At 49.7% G+C, this 23,377-nt stretch overlaps 1 protein-coding gene across 6 annotated transcripts in view; it reads left to right on the plus strand.

The window, feature by feature from the left end:
- The window catches only part of Magi (membrane associated guanylate kinase, WW and PDZ domain containing protein magi), a 50,837-nt gene extending 27,757 nt beyond the window's left edge, over positions 1-23,080 (plus strand). For 4 of the 6 annotated variants that reach the window (XM_077683321.1, XM_077683325.1, XM_077683323.1 and 1 more), the window contains 11 exons: positions 5-298; positions 3,838-4,054; positions 6,538-6,865; positions 8,351-8,547; positions 9,719-9,936; positions 12,390-12,518; positions 13,868-14,035; positions 14,715-14,749; positions 17,444-17,813; positions 18,478-18,698; positions 19,678-23,080. In XM_077683321.1, the coding sequence (XP_077539447.1) occupies positions 5-298; positions 3,838-4,054; positions 6,538-6,865; positions 8,351-8,547; positions 9,719-9,936; positions 12,390-12,518; positions 13,868-14,035; positions 14,715-14,749; positions 17,444-17,813; positions 18,478-18,620 (2,099 nt within the window). In that variant the 3' untranslated portion in view covers positions 18,621-18,698; positions 19,678-23,080. Of the gene's footprint in view, positions 1-4; positions 299-3,837; positions 4,055-6,537; positions 6,866-8,350; positions 8,549-9,718; positions 9,937-12,389; positions 12,519-13,867; positions 14,036-14,714; positions 14,750-15,375; positions 15,471-17,443; positions 17,814-18,477; positions 18,699-19,677 lie in introns of those variants that run through there. The other 2 variants (XM_077683322.1, XM_077683326.1) reach the window with 2 other exon arrangements.
- The last annotated feature ends 297 nt before the right edge of the window (positions 23,081-23,377 follow it).

Genomic DNA, 23,377 nt, shown 5'->3' on the forward strand with positions numbered 1-23,377 from the left:
CCAGACGGCTACGTGCCGGCCTACCAGGGGCCCTACCGGAGCAAGACGCCGACGGCTGAGCTGTACAGCTCACGCGAGAAAGAAGCCGTCGTGGTGAGCCGCCCAAAGACGCCGCTTGTGGACACTCGGCACTGGACGTCTCCGTCGTCTGGCAGTGGCGAGGGGTCCGGCGGTGGTGGCAGTTCCCGACTGGAGCAGCAGCAGCAGCAGCAGCAGCCCACCACCGAGGAGGAAGACAGTCCTACCACACCGGGCAACTCGTCCAACACCGCTAGTCCGGCCAAGCCTCCCAGGACAGGTGCGTTTCTTCCTGCACCACAGTTGCCTTTAGAAAACTCCTCCGAAACGAATGCTATTTACTGGAAATGTTACCTTGAACATAGGACCTACCGCCAGACAGTAGAAAAGAAAACACTGACATAACCTGAGCATAAAAACCACGGATGGTAGAATAGGAAACACGGACATAGCATTGTGTCCGTGTTTTTTTTTTTTTTTTTTTTTCCTATCGTTTGTGGTTTTTTTTTTTAAGCTGAGATTTGCAGTTAACATGGACCAATGCGCCTAATCCAAACACAATTAAGCCGGAAATACCTAAAGATCCATTCCCAATAATCACTTTTAGTGTACGTGTTAATTTTTTTTTTTTTTTTTTTTGTGGTCATTCTAGCTCTGGTATAAATTTTCGTACGGAGTTATGAAAACAAAAATTAATTGCAGTGAATGTTGTAGCTTCTAGCCTCTCAAATGTAGTTTGAACCTCTGAGGGGAGCATTGTTATACAGCTAAAGCCTTGTTGTAACGAAGTTGAAGGGGCACCACAATTTGCTCGTTATAACCAATATTTCGTCATCACTGTCGGGGGCATTTGCTACAAATATCATGCACTGTACGCACCCAAAACAAATAGCAGGCCAAATTGCATCTCGACGCGTGGCAGTACACAGCGAAAAAAACGCATTCTGGAGATCATGCACCAGTTCTAAAATATGTGTCTTATTTCAAACAGACTAAGCTGCAAAGAAGTTCTTAATTGGGCACCAATGCATCTTCCTGATAACGGTGGCTTGCTCAGCTTCGTGCCCGGTGACATCTTTTATCACAGCCGCGTTCTGTCTACCGTTGTAGTCTCTCTCTCTCTTTTGCTTTTGCTCCCCACCTGGTACATTCTCAGATCACGCATTCAGCTTGATAAAAGATAAGACTGAAGCACTTCAAAAAAACACGCACCAAACTTTAGCAACGCGTCTCTCACAGCTCACGTCAGCGAGTGCCACATGCATTGGCTGCGTGCTGTGTGCAGCGAGAGGAAGGTGGGAAAGGGTTTGCGGGCGCGCATGGTGCACTATCCAGCTTTTGCTGGAGGACGCATGCAGGAGTTTTGACCTGCTAAATACAGTTGTGTCGCGCACCATCTCAAATGTGTGTTATCATTGTCGTGAAATTGGCTCAAAATTTTATTTCCTAGCGAAATTTGTTCATTCTGTCCCGTTCATTATATCCTGAAATTTTACCTTGTTAAAATTAGGTTTTAAATGCATTGATTTCTATGGGGACTTCCTACGGGAATTATGATGTGCTCGTTATATTCATTACGGAGCATATGCAAACGGAGCAGTGCCGGGCGACGTGCAGCTGTGCGACTTTCTGCATGCCGACGTCTGCGCCGTCACGACGGAAGAAATGTCCGATGAGGCGCTCGTCGAAAGTGGTCGAGATCAAGATGACGAGGACGGACCTTCGGAAGTCGAGGGATCACGTGACTTGCCGTCCGCGGAGGAAGTGTTAGATGCGATTGACATTTTGCGCCGCGTCACGGGATCGCTGGACGATGGCGGGGCAGCGTTGTGTGCGTTAATCTCATGGGAGCGTTCTGTGCTGCCGTCCCTCATGAAGAAGCAGCAGAGCAAAATAACTCAGTTTTTTTCCGCCAAATAAATGTTCTAGGTGATGCCGACCTCCAGTTATACTTTTGTTTCATTTGTGCATTTTTTCCCCGAATTTTTATACCGAAACTGCATATAACGAAAACCTCCTTATAGCGAAATTTTCCGAGAATTTGTCAGCTTTGTTATATCCAGGTTTAACTGTAGCCCATCTTGTTATAAGGAGGTTTAACTGTAAAAGGACCTCACAAGTTGGTTGTAATATGGGGCTATACTCTGCTTACCCTCTCGCCCAACCATCTATGCCCAAACCTGACACTACCCGCCGCGGTGGCTCAGTGGCTAAGACATTGTGCTGCTGAGCACGAGGATGCAGGTTCGATTCCCAGCCGCAGCGGCAGCTTTTCTGATGGAGGCGAAAAGCAAAAACGCCCGTGTGTACAAAATTTCGGCGCACGTTTAAGATCTCGAGGAGGTCAAAATTAATCCGGAGCCCTCCACTACGGTGCGCCTCATTGCCTGCGTTGCGTCGGTGTGTTGAACCCTACCTAAAAATAAAATAAAATCCCTGACACTCTATGGGGAGGGAAGGGCCAACAATACGGCGCGTGAAGCTGAGGTTGGTGCGTGAACTTCATGCCAAATCTAACTGCGGCAACACACTGCACCCAGAAAGGGCCTTGGATTCCTTCGCTGATGGTTATGCAGTTCAGAACACAGGAGGCTAAGGTAGCAAATGTAAGCCACAATTTCGCAATCGTCATCTCTTTGCACATCTGCATGTCCTTGGGTGTGTTTGTGCACAAGATGACTTGTGGTCAGTTGGCTGGCCCAGTCAACTGCCACCTACTGGGAAAGGGATCTGTTGGTGAAATCGCCTAAATGAAAGGGTTTTTGGTGACAAGAGATGTGCTACTGAATTGTGGCATTGTCACGCGTCTCACGTGGCAGAGAAATGAGGCTCAAGTTGATTCATTCGATGACCACATAATATATTTACAGAACAAAACCTCAAACAAACGCGATCATAGCACACTCACAAGCATATCACACAATACAAAAAAGAAAAAAGAAAACACAAACACGACTTCACACTACCAAAAATCTACTCAAATACTAACTATAGCACTTTAACTGTCTATGCCAAATTCAAACCAGTCCCACCCTGTAGCACGTCGAAGCCGCTGCTATTTCGATGACGTGTCCCGGTGGGTAGGCTTCCCCGTTGCCGAAAGTCGCAGCACGTCGCGACGGCCCGTGCTGGTCGCAGTGGTCCGGATGACCGTGGTGGAACGGCTTCGCTGAGCAGCACGGCTCAGCAGGAGGCCAGCAGAGCGAAGCTGCTGCTAATCGGTGTTACCGAGCTGCCCGCTGCCAGACGGTGCGATGCTGCTGGTGCGTTGTGGGGCACGGCTCGACGGGTCGCCGGCGGTGCAATGCCGCCGGTCAGCAGGAGGCCAGCAGAGCGAAGCCGCTGGTAATCGGTGGTTCCGAGCTGCCCGCTGCCAAACAGTGCGATGCCGCTGGTGCGTTGTGGGGCACGGCCCGAACTTGCCACCGTTCCTCCAAGACCTCGTTCCACTCTCTCCACTCCAACTTTGTCGTCCTCCTCTTCGCCTCGCATTCTATTGTGTCAAGCCACCATTTGCTAGTCAGATAACCTCCTCCTCCTCCTCCTAATCACTCCGTGTATGTTCTTCATTGGGCCCTTCCAAATCCTTCTCGCATCTCATACTCTGATTCTTCTTTCTCTTTGTCTTTTCTTCCATAATCTTCGTCTCGGGCCAATCCCCCCTCGGGTATGGGTACTTTTTACCACATGACAGGCATGCATACCCGTGGGCTTGTTTTATTTCGACGTTACTTTAAGGAGAAAGGGACTCCCTCTTGCATAATTGCAACCTGTGAGTTGCTGGCGCAAATGAAACGGGAGTGTCTCCTCTCTTTCCAGGCCAGTACGGGGCGTGGTACTTCGAGCCCTCCTCGCGGCAGCCCGAGTGGGCGGGCCAGAACTTGAGGGACTCTGGCCGTCCTGCGAATGCCAGCCAGCAGGCGTTGTCCCAGCAGCAGCAGCAGCAGCAACCTTCCCCACGGTGGTACTCGTCCCCGCAGGCAGACTACGGCACCACTTCCGTCTACGGCGTCAAGCCAAACGTTGCCAGCCCCATGTGAGTGCTCTTGGCTCAGTCTGGGGAGGTGCGTAGCAGTGCTGTCCGAGTGATCACTGCCTGGGAAAAGTTTCGGTTGAAGATCCCGTGCCACCGGTTGTGACCGGTTGAACCGTGAGCTTTTAATAAAAGGGGGCACACTGGTCTTAAACCAAAAATGTTTATTTTTGCAGTTATGATGATAAAAATTAGAGGACATGTGTAGTTTTTCGTTCTGATTGCAGATATAAAATTTGTTTTTGCCTAACATGACTATATTCAAATTTACTCGAATCTTTAAATTTAATTTTTTGACAGCTTTTGTAAAAAAAAAACTGCTTGAGTGATGCAGCTGAACAAGGTTCCAGTGAGCTGCGCACAAATCAAGGAGCGCAGTAAGACTAGCACTATCATTCTATCTAGCCTGTAGCAGAAGTTACGACCGGTTGAAGTTTGGGCTTGGAAGGCAAAATCGGTTTTTCTGGTTCCCACATTCCAAGCCCAAACTTCAAACGGTCGTAACTTCTGCTACAGGCCAGATAGAATGATACTGTTAGTCTTACTGCGCTCCTTGATTTGTGCACAGTTCACTGGTATTTTGTTCAGCTGCATCACTCCAGCAGTTTTTTTTTTATAAAAGCTGTAGAAAAAATCAAATTAAAAAATCCGAATAATTTTTCTAGAATCCGAATCCTAAAAGCTCCCCTAAAAGAAGGGTATTGTAGCCACTAGTATCCGCTGCTGTAGCCAACCAAAGCGTAAGTTACAGGCCACCATTTTCAACAGTGTTCCAGTAATTCCATATCGAATCGGCAGCACAAGTGCACTGGCTTGGTGCCGCTATGTTGGCAGCGGTATCATTTCAGTGCCACCTTTGAACGGAAAGTGTGATGGCGGCCGATAGCTCGTCGAACCTCAAGGCAAGGCAGTTACTTGGCACTGATGATGGAAATGTCCACATTGGCAGGGTCTTGTGACAAGCCTGGGATGACATCTCGGAAGGCTTGTTCAAAAGGCTTTGACTTTGGCTGCCTGTTCAGGAGCACCGAATAATTAAAAAAATATAGCATCCCTGCATTTGGATCGAAGCGAACAATGCATAGAGAGCAATTCGAACGAATATTCAGCGACACTGAATGCTCGCCCATCCCTAGTAATACGGTAGAACCTTATTGACACGGTTTTATAAAAAGTACGGGGGAGCAACGTACTTTCTGCGAAAATGTACTGTCCAGAAAGAAACATACTACAGTCGAATCCCGCTACAACGAAATTGGCGGGACGCGCGAAAAATTTCGTTGAAGCGAAAATTCGTTGAGCCGAAATCCGCCCCAACACACCACGGAAAGGCCCGAAAAATAGCCCCGTATGTTTCCGCATCATTGGCAGCAAAAAAACAATGTTTAGAAAAAGGAGTGACGCGCAATAACGTCACGTTTATTCTGATAACAAACATACCAATGGTTTTCTATGTTCACTGCACGCAAAGAACGCGTTACGGAGGGGGGTGAAGAAATGCAGGCGGAAAACGTATTGCTGCACAACAAGGCGTGCCCACCGAGCTGATAACTTTCAGATAGCTGCTAGGCCGTCGGAAGCCCCCCGTCGCTTGTAGCAGGAGCAGTGGCGTTGTCTTATCCTCTGACGGCACGGCAGCTACTGACCTTGGCAGGCAAGACGCGCGCGCTTGCATTAAACATGACCGCGCGCTCGCGACTAAGATAGGATGACTTGGCTTCAAGACCAAACACGAAAACATGATTTTTGCTCTTGGCTATGAAGAATGGTAGAAGGAAAACGGCAAGGACAGCTGCTCACGAGCCACAACGCATACATGACGGCGCCGCGTCAGCAGCGGAGCCACCTTAGCGGAGCACATTCGTGCGATTTCAATTGGATACAGATTGGCTGTAGCTCCGGCTTGGCGAACCGGGCCTGTGCCTCATGTAAAGACGGCCAGCCACATCGTTATCACCATCAAACAATGGCGTCCGCCTATGAGTTTTTTTTTTTTTTTTTGGGGGGGGGGTGGCGGTGTGGGCGCACCGCGCATGTTTTCGGTGAAACTAAGCGTCCTGAATGTTTAAAAAGTTACAAATAGCTGGCGCTATGCTTATTTTATTGTGAAATAATTGTTCAAACCCAGCCCAATTCATCGAAAATTTCGTTGAAGCGAAAGCAAGCCAGACAAATGGTTCGTTGTGGCGAGGACTTTGTTGCATTGACTTCTATGGCTAGCTGACGGGGAATTGGAAATATTTCGTTGAAGCGGAAATTTCGTTGAAGCGGACTTCGTTGTAGCGGGATTAGACTGTACGGGGAATTTTTTAATGTTCACAATTGAGAGCGTAGCAACCGGAAAATCGTGTGAATCGAGAACATATCGATGGAGTTCTACTGTATCTCGATCATTTCTTCAAAGTCTGCAATAAAATTGGCACCACTGTTATCAGAAAAAGCCGTCTTGTTAATGAATCTGGTTGCACCCCGCGTTTGCGCCGCAGCTCGCAGCTGAGCAGCCCGACGGTGGAGGACCGGCTGCCTGCCCTGTCCACACCCAAGGACTGGTCATCGGGGGGTCTTCCACCCTCCTCCTCCTCCATGGACCAGGGCCTGCCACCCGTGGGGGGCGGCCGGAGTTGGAACTACGGATCCTCTCCTGCGGCAGACTACGGCTACACACGGCTGCACCAGCAGAGCCCGGGGGGCAGCCTGCGCTCCCCGCTGTCCTCTCTCACCCAGCAGTTGAACAGCAGTCACCTGAGCAACAGTAGCGCCTACTACGGGCTCTATGGCTCGGCGGCTCTCGAGTCCTCTCCCAGCTACGCCCAGGTGGGTGGGATCTTTGTCCCAGAGTTCGTGCCGTTCGCGGACTTGTGAGCGGGCACCGAGGAACATCATCTCATTTTGTGGCAATGGAGACATTGTGACATTAGCTGGCCGTTTTTGATGGTCTGCTCTGCTCCGATAGCCAGCGGGCACCATTGCGCAAGCATGACACGCTTGGCTGCAAGTGGCGCTGCTGGGTCGGGGCGCCTCCCACTTCGCTCGCTGGGCTCTCTGAGCAAACCATCGCGACAGCATGCACTTCCTACTGGAATTCCAAAATGACTGCCCCCATTGAAGCAAGCGCTACTGAGAATCTTTTTTTTTTTTTTTCCCTCGCCCAATGGGTATCACTTAAGCGCCTGCTTCTGTGGTCTCACGGTGCCATCGTCCCTCATTGTAACCGAGCAAACGAAGGAACACCAAGGACAAAGGAAATAGAACGGGCAGGAAAGCGGCAGAGGAAAGTATGGCGAGAGTGTGAGGGGGGAGGGTGGTATGCTGAGACAACGCGAGACCATCTCTTTGGCGGTGACGCGATACAAGATAACTGAGAGAATGAAGATGCCACTGAAGATAGAGCGAGAAGAAAGCGGAGGATGAAATTATGCGGAAATGCACGAAACATCGTCCCCCGAAGCAACGTGCTACGAGACAACACCAGAGTATATCGGAGTATATCAAGTGCCTTCGTGCGTTTGCTGATGTGGTGATCGCTTTGTGAGATGCATCAGCTATGTGCCGTGGCTGGGAAAACTGCAGTGTGCCAAGGAGAATCGTAATCTTCAGCACTGCCCCCCCCCCCCCCCCCCTCTTTTTCTCCTCAATTGAAATGTCAGTGCCGAATGCACCTCCGAATAGGTAAAGATACCACACACCTCAACAGGGTGTAGAACGCAAGCAAGAAACGTTGCCCAAAACGTGGAGCCTACTTTTATGCAGCTCCCTGAACGCCTTCGCTGTTTTAATGCTGAACGGCATTTTTTTTTTAACTAATTGTGGCCATTACATCGTGTCAGCGACTAAATCATTTAGAAAAGGTGAAACATGACAATAAACCAATTTGATTTCCTTGAGTGGCCAGAATATCACTTCTTATATGTCCTTTTGAATGAAGTTCTGGCTTACACACACACAGAGGCCATGACCAGTGGCCCGAATGTTTCCCTTTGGAGGCTTGAGGGGGGTACGGTTGTTGCTTACCTAAAATTCTTTCTGCTGCTGACGCTCCGGTCGTGCTGAGCGGGCTGCCGGTAGCTCACCAAACTGTCAGAAACGGCTGCAAAACTCTTTAGTAGAACCCTCTACTGCCATGAACCCAGGAGCTCTGCATTCGGAACCTTGCCACAGCCGCTGTCACCGCATTGCACACTGAAACAAACCGTGGTCAAGGTTCTGTTCAGTTTCGTGGCACTCTGTTGTATTTTTGGGTGCTGTAGTCTGTTGCCGTCTCTTTCCTCATGGCGGTGTTCCTTCTGGGCCCCTTCGCAGGACGGCCTGTCGGGCGGGCGCAAGCACTCGACGTCCTTTGAGCACGAGCAGCCTGTGACGTCGGCGTCGCTGCGCTCGGCAGGCTGTGGGGGCGACCCCCACGGTGCGGGCGATGCCGTGGACCTCATGGTCACTCTGCACCGCCAGGAAAGCGGCTTTGGCTTCCGCATCGTCGGGGGAACCGAGGAGGGCTCTCAGGTAAGCTGCGCTCCGCTGCAGCTTATCTCTTGGGCACGTGTCTTTCGTGTAGTTGCCGCACCCTTAGCGCAACCACAGCTGCTTTGTATCGGGAATAGAGAACCCTGGGCACGGCTATCCCTCGAGGAGCTTGATGAGACACTATGGCGTGCAGATGCCTTCTTCAGTTTTGGATGCTTTGGTTGAACTGGTTCGGGCCGTGTTTGATTTGCTGAGTTTGTAGGCCGAGCTTACAGGTTTTCCTGAAGTGCCAGGGAACAGTGCGGTAGAGGAGGTTCGAAGCAGGCAAAGAGCGCTGGGCTTGCTCTGCACATCTTGGCTGCTGCTGCGGAGCTTTCAAAAACTGGCTTTGGGGTTGCAAGTGAGGTTTCGTTGGGTAGGGCTTGTGTCAAAGCAGGGAAACCTTTTAAGCCATACTCACTTTACTAAGGCTATCACAGTGAGCGACTCCCATGAGCCACAGAAAGGCGCCAACAAGTGCGTTACAAATGGGACTCACCGCCTGGCAAGGCGTGCAAGAGGGCTAGCCTCGCTGCCTTCACTGAACAGCCAAGTCGGGGTGAACAGCCACATTGTCTTTGTGACTGTAGGGAGAGTGGGATTCCCAGAGTGACCAGTGCCAACTAAGCTCACCCCAGTGGCGCAGGCAGGCAGCTTTGCGTCTCAGTTTTGCGAGGAGGAAAGGGGACTGTACCCGCACCGTGAGTGAGGGGTCCATCGCCGTTGGCAGCCCACCCTCAAGGCCTGCCAGTGGGTAGGAATTTTTCTGCCGAGCTGTGAATTTCACCCCCGCACCCACAAACATGGAACCAGTTCCTAGTGAAAAGGTGCTTTGCCAGGATGGCGGCACGAGGGGCCGCACTAGGGGGAAGCTAAAGAGAGAGGCCATTACAAAGTTGGGGTCACTGACCAAGTCAGATGCACAATTTTGACGTTTAGGATCGCATGCGGGGCTTGTGTTCACAAAAGTTGCGAACAAGGATCCCGTGTATGGGATCTAAAGCATCAAAATTGTGCATTTCACTTGGTTAGTGACCCCAACTTTGTTGCGAACCCACAGCCTAACCAGACAGGCTTCCATCGTTATACAGTGATGGCTGTGCTGACCACGAGGGGGGGAGCCAGCGGGGTGTAACGAGGCCGAGGCAGAGTGGCCTGAGCCGTGCCACGGGCATGTGGTGCTGGGGCGCAGGTGTCCATCGGCCACATAGTGCCCGGCGGAGCGGCTGACCTGGACGGGCGGCTGATGACGGGCGACGAGATGGTCTTTGTGGACGGCCAGAACGTGCTGCACGCCTCGCACCACCACGTCGTCCAGCTCATGGGGGCGGCCGCCCTCAATGGCTGCGTCACCCTGGGCCTCCGGCGGAAGGCGCCGCGCTCGCTCGGTAATAGTCTGAGGCGTTTCGGGGTGTGGATGGAGGATGGGGAATGCACTTCACGTTTACAGTTTTGTGATGTTAGCTGTTTTGCAGCATGGGAGTGCTTTTTGCTGTCACATTTTTAGATCTGCAGTCTCTGATTATGCAGTTTGAGGCAGCGAAATGTCGGATAATCCGGGAGAACCTAGGGGAAGTTTTGGAATTGATTAGCCCATGATACTACTCAGGAGTGGAAGCTTGGCCTGGTTGGTACATAGCTTTGGAGGAACGTAACCGCCCATCAGACAGGGCAGGGAGGGGTGGAGACCCAACGCTTGCTTTGCATGAAAGCACCCACTACTAAGGACCCCTGCAACACTTTTTTTACAGGTGCTTTTCTGGCCCTACATCTGTTCTTCGTGTCATTCAGATACAGATGCAAAAAGAATTATCAGTATTGTTGCAAAATTAAGAAAGTTATTCAATATTTTGCCGGCTACTTGCTGACTATCGGAAACTGGTAATGTCGGAAATGCGATCCCACAACTCTCAGATACGACACCAGGTGGCGCTAGTCTCCAATGTGCATGCATGTAAACGCAAACGCGTCGCATTTGCCCAGTTCGACGAACCAATGCGATATGCTACTGTCGCATTTAGGTAGACGTGCTTAGGGACTTTAAAGGAGCCATGAAGAGAAAACACAAGTTTGGTTCATTCGAAAGATTGCCTCGTTAGAACCATAACGACACCACTTATAACGCAAACTTCGCTCAAATAAGCTACATAATTAGGAAAAAAGGAAATGACCATGCGACCCACCAGCTCATTTTCCGCAACAGAACCTGTGATGTCACTTGGGAATGCTCTGCGATTGGCGGAGGCCGGCAAAAGCAAACGCATGTTAGGCAGGGCTTACAGCTTGCATAGCGAGCTAAATGCCCGTGAAACATACTGCACATTCTTTTTATGACAAAGAACGGTGGAGTAAACGGTTGAAGGTCCGAACGAACTCGCAAGCGTGTGCGCCAATGCGTACGAAACTGACGAAACTAGCGCCGGCCGAGCTCGACATCTCGCCGTCGCGCAGACGAATTTTCGAGTTCGAGGCTCTTCGGGGCCAACGAACCGTTCCAGCACGCACAGCCGCGACCTTGCTTCGTATCGTAATCCCTTCACAGGAGGTTGGCCGTCATATCGCCAACCAGCAAAGGTAAAAATAGAAACGAGGGGAGTAAGGAACAGCAAGAAGCGACGAGATAGTGCCAGTCGTCGCGTAAGTTTCGAATGGTGTTCGCTTGCTGCTGTCGTTACGAGCTCGTTTCCAGTTTACAACCACTGAAAACTTCAGTTTGTTCAGTTACGGCAGGGACCCTTACGTTAGCTCACTCCTGGAACATGCTGGCGCTCGTCGCCGACTTCGTCAAATCGCTCTGACCTTGGGGGAAAAAAATGCCGTAAACACCGCGCATTGACGCTCGTATCTTTCTGGTCGAAGCAGAGAGCTCGCGCGAACGGCTTTCCATACACGACACCGGCCAACTGGCATAAGTGATACTGCTACTGAAATTGAACTATTATTAACCGTAATCAAAATACGGCACATACGTACCAGTCTATATTCGTCCGTCGCGACGGGGCTGACGAGGCAGCGGTGCCGACGGCTGGGCGTTCGTCTGTTGTGGCTATCGCGGAATGGTCGCTTTCCCGTCCACCGCGTATCCCACAACTCTTGCCGCTCGTGCACTTAGAAGCATTGAGCGTTTTAGTGGTGTGAGGTTGTTAAATGCAAGCCCGAGCTCCTCGGCGAGAGTTTTGTTCTCCGGATCAGGCGATTCCATGACTAGGGCTGCGGGTGCACTAGGTTTTACTAGTATTTTTAAAATGGCCGCCGTCTCGATCGACTCCCGCGTGTGGGTGCTATATGGAGTCGACATACTAAGTATCTGTTTCATGGACCGGCTCTATGACGCCATTGTACACGTCACGGAATGTTCAATTTTAGCGGGAGATTTAAAATTTTGGCTTAAATTGCCTTATTTCTCAGTGAATAAAGCATCATTTGCTTCCGGGAAAGCGCTTGGGGTACTATGAAACACCTAATCTTTCGAATAAAACAAACTTTTGTTTTCTCTTCATGGCTCCTTTAATAACTGCAAGGGCGGTTGATTAGGAGTTCTGCCTCTTGGTGAGGAGATGGACAAAAATGAAGCGTTTGGCTGAATTGGAATAGAGTGCAAGCTGAAGTGGCAAAATTTTTGGCACTGATGCCTTTGTCGTAATTTTACTCTGTTTGCCAAAATTTTCTGTTGAAAGGAAGTTGCTGCTAAACAGTCAACGTTAATGTCAGTTCTACAAATGTTGTTGTAGTTGCGTAAGAATTGCCGTGCGGTGTGTCGTGTTGGTAACAATAAGCGATACATGCACAGAGAATGCGTCTAACATCTCGCATTTCCCTTTGTTTCTCTGCTGGATTGCAGTCGACTCCCCTCACCGGTTAAACAACTGCGAGGTTACATATCCCTACAATGTGACTGTGATGCGTCATGAAAACGAAGGGTTTGGGTTTGTCATCATCTCATCGGTCGGCAAAGCGGGATCCACAATAGGTACGTCATGCCTCGATGCACATTCTTTTTATTATTTCCTCCCCCTCCCCTCTTTTATTTCCCCTCCACTTTGGGTTGCATACAGCAACAGATGGAATGCCTAACATAAAAATTGATTTGCCTGGTTGCTAGTGTTTTCTCGTCATGCACACAATATCATTGTCTGGCTCAGTGATCAACAAGGGGAGATGTCTTGCGCCGTAAATGTGCACAAACCAACGTTATTGTTTTGCCCAATGAGCCGCGATAGTGAGATCAACGTGTTCACCTTGTGTGCTGTTGTTCACCTTTTATGTGTTGCTCACTGTGCCTGCCTGCCCTGAAGATCACCAGTTGGGTGTGTGCGCGCACTGTGAAACTGATCAGCCATTCTGAATTGTACCATAACCGATGATTCGCTGGTCTGCTGTGCCTCGATTGTTTGCGCCAAGTCTGCCGAGTGCCCAGTTTGCTGCACAGGACCAGGCGACTGACAACATGTGGGATGCACCTCGGTAAACCCAAGAGAAAATGGTAGCTGGTACCAGCTGGTTTATGGTTCAATTGTCAATTGCAACCAGCTGGCCCAACCTGGGCATTTAACCGTAAATTAGCTGGTACAGTAGAACCCCGCTGATACGTTTTTCACGGGACCGCGGAAAAAAAACGTAACAACCAGGAAACGCAAGAGCCGAGAAAACGGGAAAATGAAAGAAATAAGCGTGTGCAGAATTTTATTTCATTTTATTGCGCAGGTACACAAAGAAAAACACATGCGAGAAGTTCGCAAAAAGCACACGAGTTGCACTGGTTGGCGATGGCGATGGCAATTGACGGTGACGATGACAACAATGACGATGACAATGAGTCTAAGCCAAGAAAACAGGCAGGCGACAACTGAAAACAAGTCCCCGGCGACATTTGCGGCTAAGCCTATAGCCAAGCCAGGCTAAGCAGCGGAAAAAGCCAACATGGTCGCTCTCCATGGCCAGCTCCGACCGCCAATTCACAACGTAACACGCGGGAACAGTCCTACACTTGCGACGTAACGGCGGGGTTCTCAATACATTGGATTCACTGGGAGGTATGCCGGGACCGGCCAAAAACAACGTAACAGCCAGGAAAACGCACCACCCGGGAACGTAACAGCGGGGTTCTACTGTACCAGCTACCGTAGTCTCTTGGGACCGGACGGTTACCAAGGGGCTGACAGAGAAGTGAGGGGCGGGGTGCAGTAGGAGAATGTGGGTACAAAGAAAGGATGTTAAACATTAGCGTAATGGCAGTTTTGCGAGTGGTGGTGGCAGTCGTGGTTGCTGGTGGTGGCTGATTGGCTGCTTGCCGTTCCTCCTCCTCCCCCTCTTCCCCAGGCCGCATCATTGAGAACAGCCCCGCGGAGCGCTGCGGCCAGCTGCACGTCGGGGACCGCATCCTGGCTGTCAACGGCATCAGCATCCTAGACATGCACCACGGGGAGATCGTCAACCTCATCAAGGTCTCCGGCCTCTCCGTCGTCCTCACCATCGGGCCTCCGCTGGGTGCGTGCTGCCGCTCTGGTCCGCCTGTCTGTTTTTTCTTGTGTGGGCAGTGCAAGTCCATGCCTTTGTGCTGTGATGAAGTGTTCGGTAGCTGTGGTGGTTGCTTTCGTTGGGCATCAGCTGTGGGGAAGTCCTTATCACTTGCTAGTATGGGTCTGGGGTGCATTGTTTGCGTGGTTTTCATGAGGTGTGAGTATGAGCATTGGAATGCAGTTTGCCTCATCTTTTTTTGTGTTCAGTATTTTTTGTTAACAGCCGTGCTGTGATGCATTGCGAGTGTGTTCGGGTCACGGTTTACTATTAGCAGAGTGTGTGCACGTGTTGCGGAGTGATGTAGATCTGTGCTTGGTTGTTCAAGGAATAGTGTGACAAAGCAGTTGTTGTACTGCACTTTCTGCCTTGCTCTTTTCGTGATAAGTTTTAAAAACATTGGGGAAAGCATCAACTAGTTGAGACGGCTTTGAATTGCTGTGAAAGCCCTGAAGTTGTTGGAGCCCACCGAAGAGTTGCTACATTCAATTGTTTCGGAAGCACTGGGAAAGCCCGAATTAAGAGAAGTTGTACTTGCTATAGGGCAGACAATGATTATTAGCTTTCTTGAAAAGGTTGAACTTCATGGTGGCCCGCGTAACATTGAACATTGATCCTTTTTTTTTTTTTTTTTTTTTCCCCATTTCAGATGACACGTCAAGTAACGCGTCCGTCTCACAAAGGGTGAGTTGAGCTGCTTTCACAAAATGGCAGATTTGTTTCATATGCTTTTTTTGCAGCTCAGTGGTGATGAGTGAAGAGTGCTGGTAGGTTAGAAGTATTGATGTACAGGTGCGGTAATAAGTAATTGGAGCAAGGATTTATGAAAATCGCAAAATATCTTTTTTGCGGGCTTTATAACAGCCATTACCGGCTTACAGGAAGCTCTTTTTATTAGGGAGGACTTCTCTAAACGCGCAACAGTGCAGCCAGGCAGTTTTGTAAGAAATTCCTATAAATTTGCAAGGCCGCGCTCTAATTACTTTTGACGGTACCTGTGCCTAAATTTAAGGGAGTGTGAATATTTGAAACTTTTGTATATTGAAGCAAACAAGAAGGTATTGGATAGGTGCCTATAGAAGTTGCTCCATCACCTGTTCGTGCACCTTTGTTCATGGTTTCCTTCTTTCATTTTCCCAACCTTTGGTCGGTTTCGCTGGATGCGAGCGCTTTCTGCACACTTTCCTTGTCGGCTCCCTTATCTCTCCCTCTCTCTCCTCCTCTCTCCCTCTCTGCTCTTCCCCTCCCTGGCTTCCTTCGCACTGTCACATCCACTGCTGCTGCTGCCGCTGCCGCTGTCGCCACTGCAGAGCCCATGCACCCCTGTGCTCAACTTGCCAGCAGCTGCGCCTCTCTGGTTCCAGACCCTTCCTTCCAATCTGGACCACGCCACTGCTGTGCCGAGGTCTGCTGTCGTCTCTCTCTCTTACTCTGCACTCTATACTTGTGCCACCAGGCCTCTTGCCTGCCTGCCTTTTGAGCGCAAAGGACTTTAAGGGCTCGCCTTGTGATCATAGCTCGCTCGCTGGACCCAAGTAGAAAGCCACACAGCGTTCCGTCGTAGCGGCTGTTGTCGCGGCGTAACCCAGAGGCTTCGAAAGCCAAGCGGTCTATATAGTCATAACTGCTCGAAACTCGTGACCCACTGGCGGTCGTCATACATCTCCCTGTTGTTTAGCGCAAAGAAAGCTGTAGGTACTATCGGCCGGAAAAGTAACCGGACCACTGCTCAGGCAGCCGGAGCGGCTGCTGGGGCGCACCGCGGCGCTGTTATCTCGCTGCGCTCGCTCATGACGAGAGTGCCACGCTTGACGCCAAACTTCCCCTCGCCCTCGCCCGGGTGCTTGACGCTTGACAAACAATCGCATGAGGGCCCAGCAGCCGCTCCGGCTGCCTGAGCAGTGGTCCGGTTACTTTTCCGGCCGATAGTACATCTGAGGCAAAATATACGTGATTACCCGCCAGCACCCGCATTCATTTAGTTAGGAACGCTCGTTGGGTTGGTTTTTACAACAGTAAGCGAAATATAGTGGCAGTGCAATGCCAGCACGTGCGGGAGGAAAAGCAAGCACAAAAAGAACAGAACTCTCACTGGTGCAGTTTCAGGCAGGGGGTGCAAAAGCACTGCGAAGGCGGGAAATTTGAAATGCGTTGGACAAACCTCCGTTGAATTCATTGGGAGAGACAGGGAGAGGAAGAGTGTGATGGGTTCACCACCCATCACGCTCTTCCTCTCCCTGTGAGCGGATAACGGCGCCACAGCCCATTATGGCGAATCACTGCTCTGCACTTCCAACAGTTTTCTCATGAGTGGAACGGCTTTAATTTTTTGTGCTTGCCATTCTGGCTTTATCAGAAGGCAAGAAAAAGGGTGCCTTCCCTCTCGTCGCGTACATTTCTACTAAAGTGCAATTACTTTGGGTGCAAAACAGGGCAGTGTCTTTTCGGTTTTGTTTGTACAATAGTCTAATATATTTTTTATTGGTGTTATTTTATGTATGTCAGCTTCTGTGTTTGTGTGGGTGCACCTTGGTGAGCAAAGCTTGGCGGATTTTGAGCATATCTAATGCTTGTGAATCTTGCCAATTTGAAGAGCGTGCTTCTGCTAGAGGTTCAGCAGCCCAGTAAGTTAGGGCTGAGACGGCATGGTTTTCACGTGGTGTCCTGCGAAGAGGGACCACTTCCGCATCACCAGGCGTGAGAAAAAGGTTTACAACAGCAGCAGCAGCACAGTGTGAGCCTTTTATTACATCTCACTGTGGCTGAAAACCAGTACGAAGGCTAAGCTTGCCGACTGTAAAACAAAGCAAGATGTCCGCCAGCACTTAGTGGGCCATGGTGGCATAGAGGTGGGCGGTGTCGTGTTCAGATGTAGAAGGTGAATGGTGTGGGTTAAAAGAACAAATCTCCTGGACGTATGGTAGAGTGCACAGGTTATAGAGTGCTTTCCAGGGCAGGTGGATGGGCTAAGGGCTGAAACAAATCACTTGATGGGGCAAAGAAGGGACCGGTTGACGTTTGATGAGAGTAGCCAGACTTCTAAGTGGAGGACCCCCAATTGATGGGGACTATGACTGTGACTATGAACTAAGAAGAAGAAATGGGCGTGTGCAGGGTATGTAACGCGAAGGCAAGATAACCGTTGGTCATTAAGGGTAACAGAGCGGATCCTTAGAGAAGGCAAGCGTGGCAGGGGGCGGCAGAAAGTCAGGCGGGCAGATACGATCAAGAAGTCTGCGGAGATGGATTGGTCGCAGTTTGCACAGGACCGGGTTAATTGGAGATCCTTGGGAGAGGCCTTTGCCCTGCAGGGAGTGTAGATAGGCTGATGATGATGATGGTGACCGTGACGCCTGCTCCTCCTCAACGACCACGCAGGGGGAGGACGTGGGGGCTGGCGGCGGCCGGGGCAACTGCGATGCCCCCGGTGTCGTCGGCGGTGGGGGCGGGGGCTGTCCTGACGGGGAGTACCACAGCGTGGAGCTGCAGCGGGGGGTGCGGGGCTTTGGCTTCAGCATCCGGGGGGGCCGCGAGTTCCACAGCATGCCCCTTTTCGTGCTGAGGATCGCCGACCAGGGCCCCGCCCAGCTGTCGGGCAAGCTGCAGGTGGGCGACCAGATCCTCGAGGTGAACGGCATCGACACCAAGAACATGACGCACGCCAGCGCCATCAACATCATCCGCCAGGGGGGCCACACCGTGCGGCTCCTGGTCAAGCGCACCCGCAAGGTGCCCTCGCCCCTCGTCGGTGAGTGGGGAGGGGGCGCACCGACTATTTCGGCACCCCGCTACGTAGTGCCATGAACATGATGCAGCCCCCCCCCCCATCAGAATGGCCTGTGCTCAGAGTTCTCCCCATGGTGGGCGGCGGTGGAAATTCCGCCCACTGCTCCTCTTCACCACCCATCTCTCTGGTTCACTGCCCACTGCTTAAATTAAGTTCGGTAGGCCCCACTGCTCCGACTGACCCGTTTGAAATGCGCGCCTGAGGAACTAAAAACGGCCACTGTGTGAGAGCAACCCCAGCGGCAGTGGGTGGCACGTCTTGCTGCCTGTATACGCGGAGGAGTCTGAACAAGTTGTTTTTAAGTCAGAAAAAGCTATGTGCGGTATTTGGCCAGAGTTGTTGAACCTTCACGATTAAAATTCAAAACATCTTCCCATCCCGCGTGCTCCCAGAATGTCCACCTCATAAATTTCTGGGGAGAACCCCGCTTGTGCTGTTGCTCGGATGATCTCATTCAACAACTCGGCTTCCTGATGGAACCAACTCTCACTGAGCTGGCCTTTTATGGAGACCCCCTTAAGCCTGACTGGCAGCTCAAATCCTTTGAGGGTTGCATAAGTGACGAGGTGCACTTTTTGGAGGAGGGCTGTTGTTCCAGCGTGGTCCCCGTTGTTCCCTGTTCCAGTGGAGAGCCCCCCGAGCCTGCTGCACCCAGGCATGTCGGGCCTGCTGAACGGGCCCCTGAGCCAGAGCTCGCCTCGCAGTTCCAGCCAGGTGAACTCGCCCCCGCAGCACAAGGACTGGTACAACTGGAACATGGACACGTGACCGCCAAAGGAGGGGGACCGGGAGGGGGTTGTGCCAGGGTTCATGGTGGTGGCCTGCGGGCCGACAGGGTGGGCCTAGGTGAGGAGCAAGGCCACTTTGTATTTTGCTTGTTTCCTTGCGCGAGAGAGAGAGAGAGAGAGAGAGAGAGAGAGAGAGAGAGAGAGAGAGAGAGAGAGAGAGAGAGAGAGAGAGAGAGAGAGAGAGAGAGAGAGAGAGAGAGAGAGAGAGAGAGAGAGAGAGAGAGAGAGAGAGAGAGAGAGAGAGAGAGAGAGAGAGAGAGAGTAAACTAATTAAATTGAGGACAGCTTCAGAGAGGCATTCACTTTCCAGGATGCCTTGAGCTCGGGTGTGCTGACAGCCCTTGTGTGTGCTGCCAGCTGACAGCACAGCTGTCCTTCGAGGCCGGAGTTGGTTGGGGCTTTATCCCAAAGCTCTGTATTGATGTGGAGGGTGGATTTGTCGGAGGGTAGATTCGTCGTGTAAGGGTCCCAGGTTCTTCACTGGCGCAGCTTGGCAGAGAAAATTGTGTGGGGTCAAAGAGAGGAGTGTCTAATCAGTTTGATTACTGGAAGAGCTGTCTCTCCCTCCCTCCCCTCCCCTGACAAATTGATGCATTCAAGTCTGTACAGATCTTAAGGCTGAGGGGTGTCAGCTTTAGCTGAAATTGTAGAAAAGAATGGGCAACTGGGCTGTTTGGTTAATGTTGATCACATACCAGCACGCACGTTTCAGAGTGAAAATATTGAACAGGAAAGAACGACGCAGTGCATGCCCTGGCTTGTTTGTACCTTGTCCCAGAAGATTCATGCTGCCATGCAACGCATATGCAGCATGAAAATCCTTTCCTTTCCTTTCCTTTCCTTTCTTAAATAAGATCTCATAGCTGTCTGTTCATTCTGTACTTGGTTACTGATTCAAGTAGGGATGTGATGGGATGTTTTTGTTATTAATCATCTCCAGTCAGGTGCATCTCCAACGTGACTGGAGATGCACAAATAAAAGTGCTTTGGCCACCCGAGTGACACTCGCCCCCTTTTCTTTCCTTTCTCTTTCGCAGGTGCTTGCCAGTGTGTAAAGAGTCACTTAGCTGATGATTGCCATTTCCAGGGTGTCGTCTTTCCTCCATATTGCTGTCATTCTGTCACACCCAGTGTAGAGTCTTTTATTTTAGTGTAGCCACCAATTCTTGCGCGTACGGTATGGACTGTTCCACAAGGCGCTTCAGCGGATCCTTCTGGGGCGTGCCGAAGGACTGTACCCCTTCACCGACTAGTTCTGTGCAGCGTGTTTTGGACTCGACTCTGCGGCAGCAGGCGTCGTTTGCACGGTTTCTACGTCCAGTGTACGTTTGGTCTACGGTGATGTCGCGGCATTGTTGGGCCCTTCACAGCAGGGTTTTCTGCAGCTGCTACCCTCCTCTAACTTCATTTTAGTTCAGTCTGATCTGGCACTAAAAGCGACCCAAGCGCACAAGGCGCGACTCACGCGAGGTGCGTCAAACTCTGACCCAGTGCCAGGTTCTTGTCTCTCCGCTGTTGCTTGCTTGAGCTGCAACCAATGAACTTGTTTTTTTCTTCTAAATTAAATTTTGGACAGCACAAGCCAGCAGTGGAGTGCACAAGTGGAAGCGCGCGAGAGATCCGCGGGTTTGTGAAATGAGTTTAAGGGTGGTATTGTAAGGTCGTGATGATGAGTTTGTGTTTAGCGCGATTATTATGTTCACCATGAGTAAATATTTATGTCATCCGTGAAGCTTAGGACTGATTTACTGGGGGGAAAGGAACCTCAGTAAAGGATGCGCTGTCGCTGCCCAATGTTTCTCATTGCCTTTTCTCTCCCCCACTGCGTTTTGTCGACTGCTTGCTTGAAGACAAAAAAGGAGTTGGCCCACACCTTCAAAAAAGAGGGGTAGCTTAGACTCTGCTGTAGACTTGGAGATCTTGGTGTTAATCTGCACACTTGATTTGTTGTATGGAGGAGCTCGGTGTAGAGCTACCACTATGAATTCTGCTGGACACCAGTTTATTGGAGGTATCATTAACTGTGTCACTGTTTGAGTCACTTCGCAGTGCATTTGGCAAATTTGTTTTTAAGTGCGAAGCATTTAAAACTGGAAACATTTCTTGATTGTTAAAGGTAGCTGCTCTGAGCGGTGTCTACGATTGCATTGTGTTTGTTATTGATGTAAAGCTTGTTACTGTTTCAACAGTTTCAACGGAGATGTTAGTGTTACGAATATAAAAAAAATTTACATGGTTTGGAAGACTCGATTGTTGAAATGCTTGAATGTGAGACAGTGCAGGCATTTTTTTGCACGCACTGCACTACATGGTTGGATATAGCAGTGTGCATTGAAAATTCCATCAGTAAGTGGGTGTGTTCATGTGCTTGACTTAGCAGTAAGCTTAGCTTACGTTTTACACTGAAGAGTAAAGCTCGAGAAAAACATGGACATCTGCATCGTGCTGTATCGAATTAATTGCACATGTGAGAGTAAAGATGTTTCACGTTTGTCAGCTACCTTGAAACATCCAGATTTCTGCAGTCCGTCAAGTATGACTGATTTTAGTGCAGAAGCAACAGATCATTTGTATTTTTCTTGAATATTGCACGGTATCGGTTGCTATGCCATCCATTTCCCCTGTATCATAGTGAGACTAAACTCTGTTTATGGCTTAGTGCATCGATCGCCACTAAGCTCCAATGTGTCACAAGTTTGTTTGTCATCTTTTTCTCTTAAAGTGTCTGCTCAGCATCATGCGATTGAGCAAAATTGAAAAAAATTGTATGTTTATAAGACACAAAAACCCAAATTAGTATTTTCTGCAGTGTGGGTTAGCGTCGCTGATCTTTTTACAACCTTTTTTTACCTCTTGCTCCATTATAAATTAAAAAAGAACAAAACCAAGTTTTCATCCAGTATTTTAAAAGAACGTGCTTATTTATAGTAACGCACTTTACGTGCGTGGTCAATTTTGTCGTTGTGTTGCATAAGCACCTATTATGAATTTCAGCTTATGTCGCACTGTTTGGCACCTGTTTTAGTGGTGTTTTCTTTTCCACAATTGCGTGCGTGCAAACAAAAGTGTTAGCATTCCTTCGGGAAGGCAGCTTTGTTAATAAGAATTTACACGGCGATCATTGTCAAAAGTTGTGCTGCTTGTAATCATTCCAGTCTTTCACCTTATTTTCTCATTCCTCTCCTAATATACTCATATGCAAGGCAGCTCGCAATTTATTTTCCTGTTCTCCAGCATCTCGACGGTGTAATAATCATCTTTTAGCACCGGTGAATAATTAAAACTGATCTTCAGTACTCGGATCTTTACATTTTGTTGGTGTTAAGCTGTAGAGGCTGAAGCAGCTTTTTGAGAATGTGTGCGACGACACAAAGCGTAAGGGAAAAAAAAAAGATAGAAGACACGCAATTTCCAACTTAGCGAAATTGTGCTTTTAACAGTGGTGCACTCATGTGTTTTTTAGCTGAATTCTTTTAACTGCACACCGATTATTTTGTCCTTTGTTGTGTGATGCGTTGTGCAACAAGTTCCTTTGTGGTCTACCCCAATGTAAAGCACGAGTTCCCTAACAACACTGCAGCTACGAATACACGAAGAGTTATATATGCCGTTGGTGGCAGCTTTTTTAACCCAATTTCGACCGTCTTTTTTGGGGAGCAGCTGACAAGCAAAGAGGTCTCAAATGTCGGTAGAGTTCAGTCTTCGCATGGGGCTGTACATCCTTGCCAAAGCCATGCAGCTTTGAGGTTTAAGGTTTACTATGTTAGCGAAGCAGCTCGTTAGTTATTGCTTGCCAGCTCGCTGCAAAGCGAGGGATGAATGCAGTGGAACAGAATGTTTTTTACAAGTGCCTCTCGTGCATTGCCGCACAAAAAAATAAGACGAAAGAAAACGCCTCTGCCAGAGATGGCGGCTTGTGTGTCTGATGTACTGTGTAAAAAGAGAAACCACCTAGCGAGTAAGTGTTATGTTGTGTTCATGGTTTTCTATGCATCGTTTCCCTCCCTCACCCGTCCCAATACCTAATCTCGCATTTCTGGTGCATCTTCATTAATTACGTGTCCACTTTTATCGCTTTTGGGTGCCCAGACTCCCGAACGAGCGCTGTTGTTCGGGGTCTGACGCGGGCTGCCTTTCGCCCCAGTGGAGTGTACCATTTCTTTTGTACAAGTGTGGAGTGTCTGAGAGGACTGTGTAATTTAGAGTAAATACGAAAGGGTTATTGTCACCGTTTAGGGTGAATAAAGAGACATTAGGTGTGTAAAAAAGAAAACAACTCGGCATTTCGGTTTGGCAGACACTCTTGCGCACAAGAGGAGTTGGAAAGAACGACCGCGAAACACTGTTAGTTGTGGCGGTTCTTCTCTGTTCGACAGTGTGCCATCTACGACAGTCTGGAAATAAATTTTATCGAAGGAGATGGCGTTGCCATTCTTTTTTTCTTTTCGTTTTAGCACACTGTGCGCTTCTTTTGCCAGGCAAGAGCAATATTTAAAGCGTGTGTATCCTGTTCGCATCAATTGTTCACTGCCCTGTCGCCCAAGAAGTGAACCGCAGCTGTGGATTTGGATTGGCGCCGGATGGCTTGCTTGAAGCGATACTACAGGGTGTATTATTGAGCTGAACGGTTTCTGGATGTAATGCGCGCAGACATCCTCAGGGCGATAGTTCAACATGAGGTGATTACTGTAGTTTGAACATCGGTGAGGAGCTAACCTAATGCTAGGTAATTACGCA

Source organism: Haemaphysalis longicornis, unplaced genomic scaffold (assembly GCF_048455015.1).
Source record: "Haemaphysalis longicornis isolate Haplotype H1 unplaced genomic scaffold, Haemaphysalis longicornis Haplotype H1 scaffold_9, whole genome shotgun sequence".
NCBI lineage: Eukaryota > Metazoa > Arthropoda > Arachnida > Ixodida > Ixodidae > Haemaphysalis > Haemaphysalis longicornis.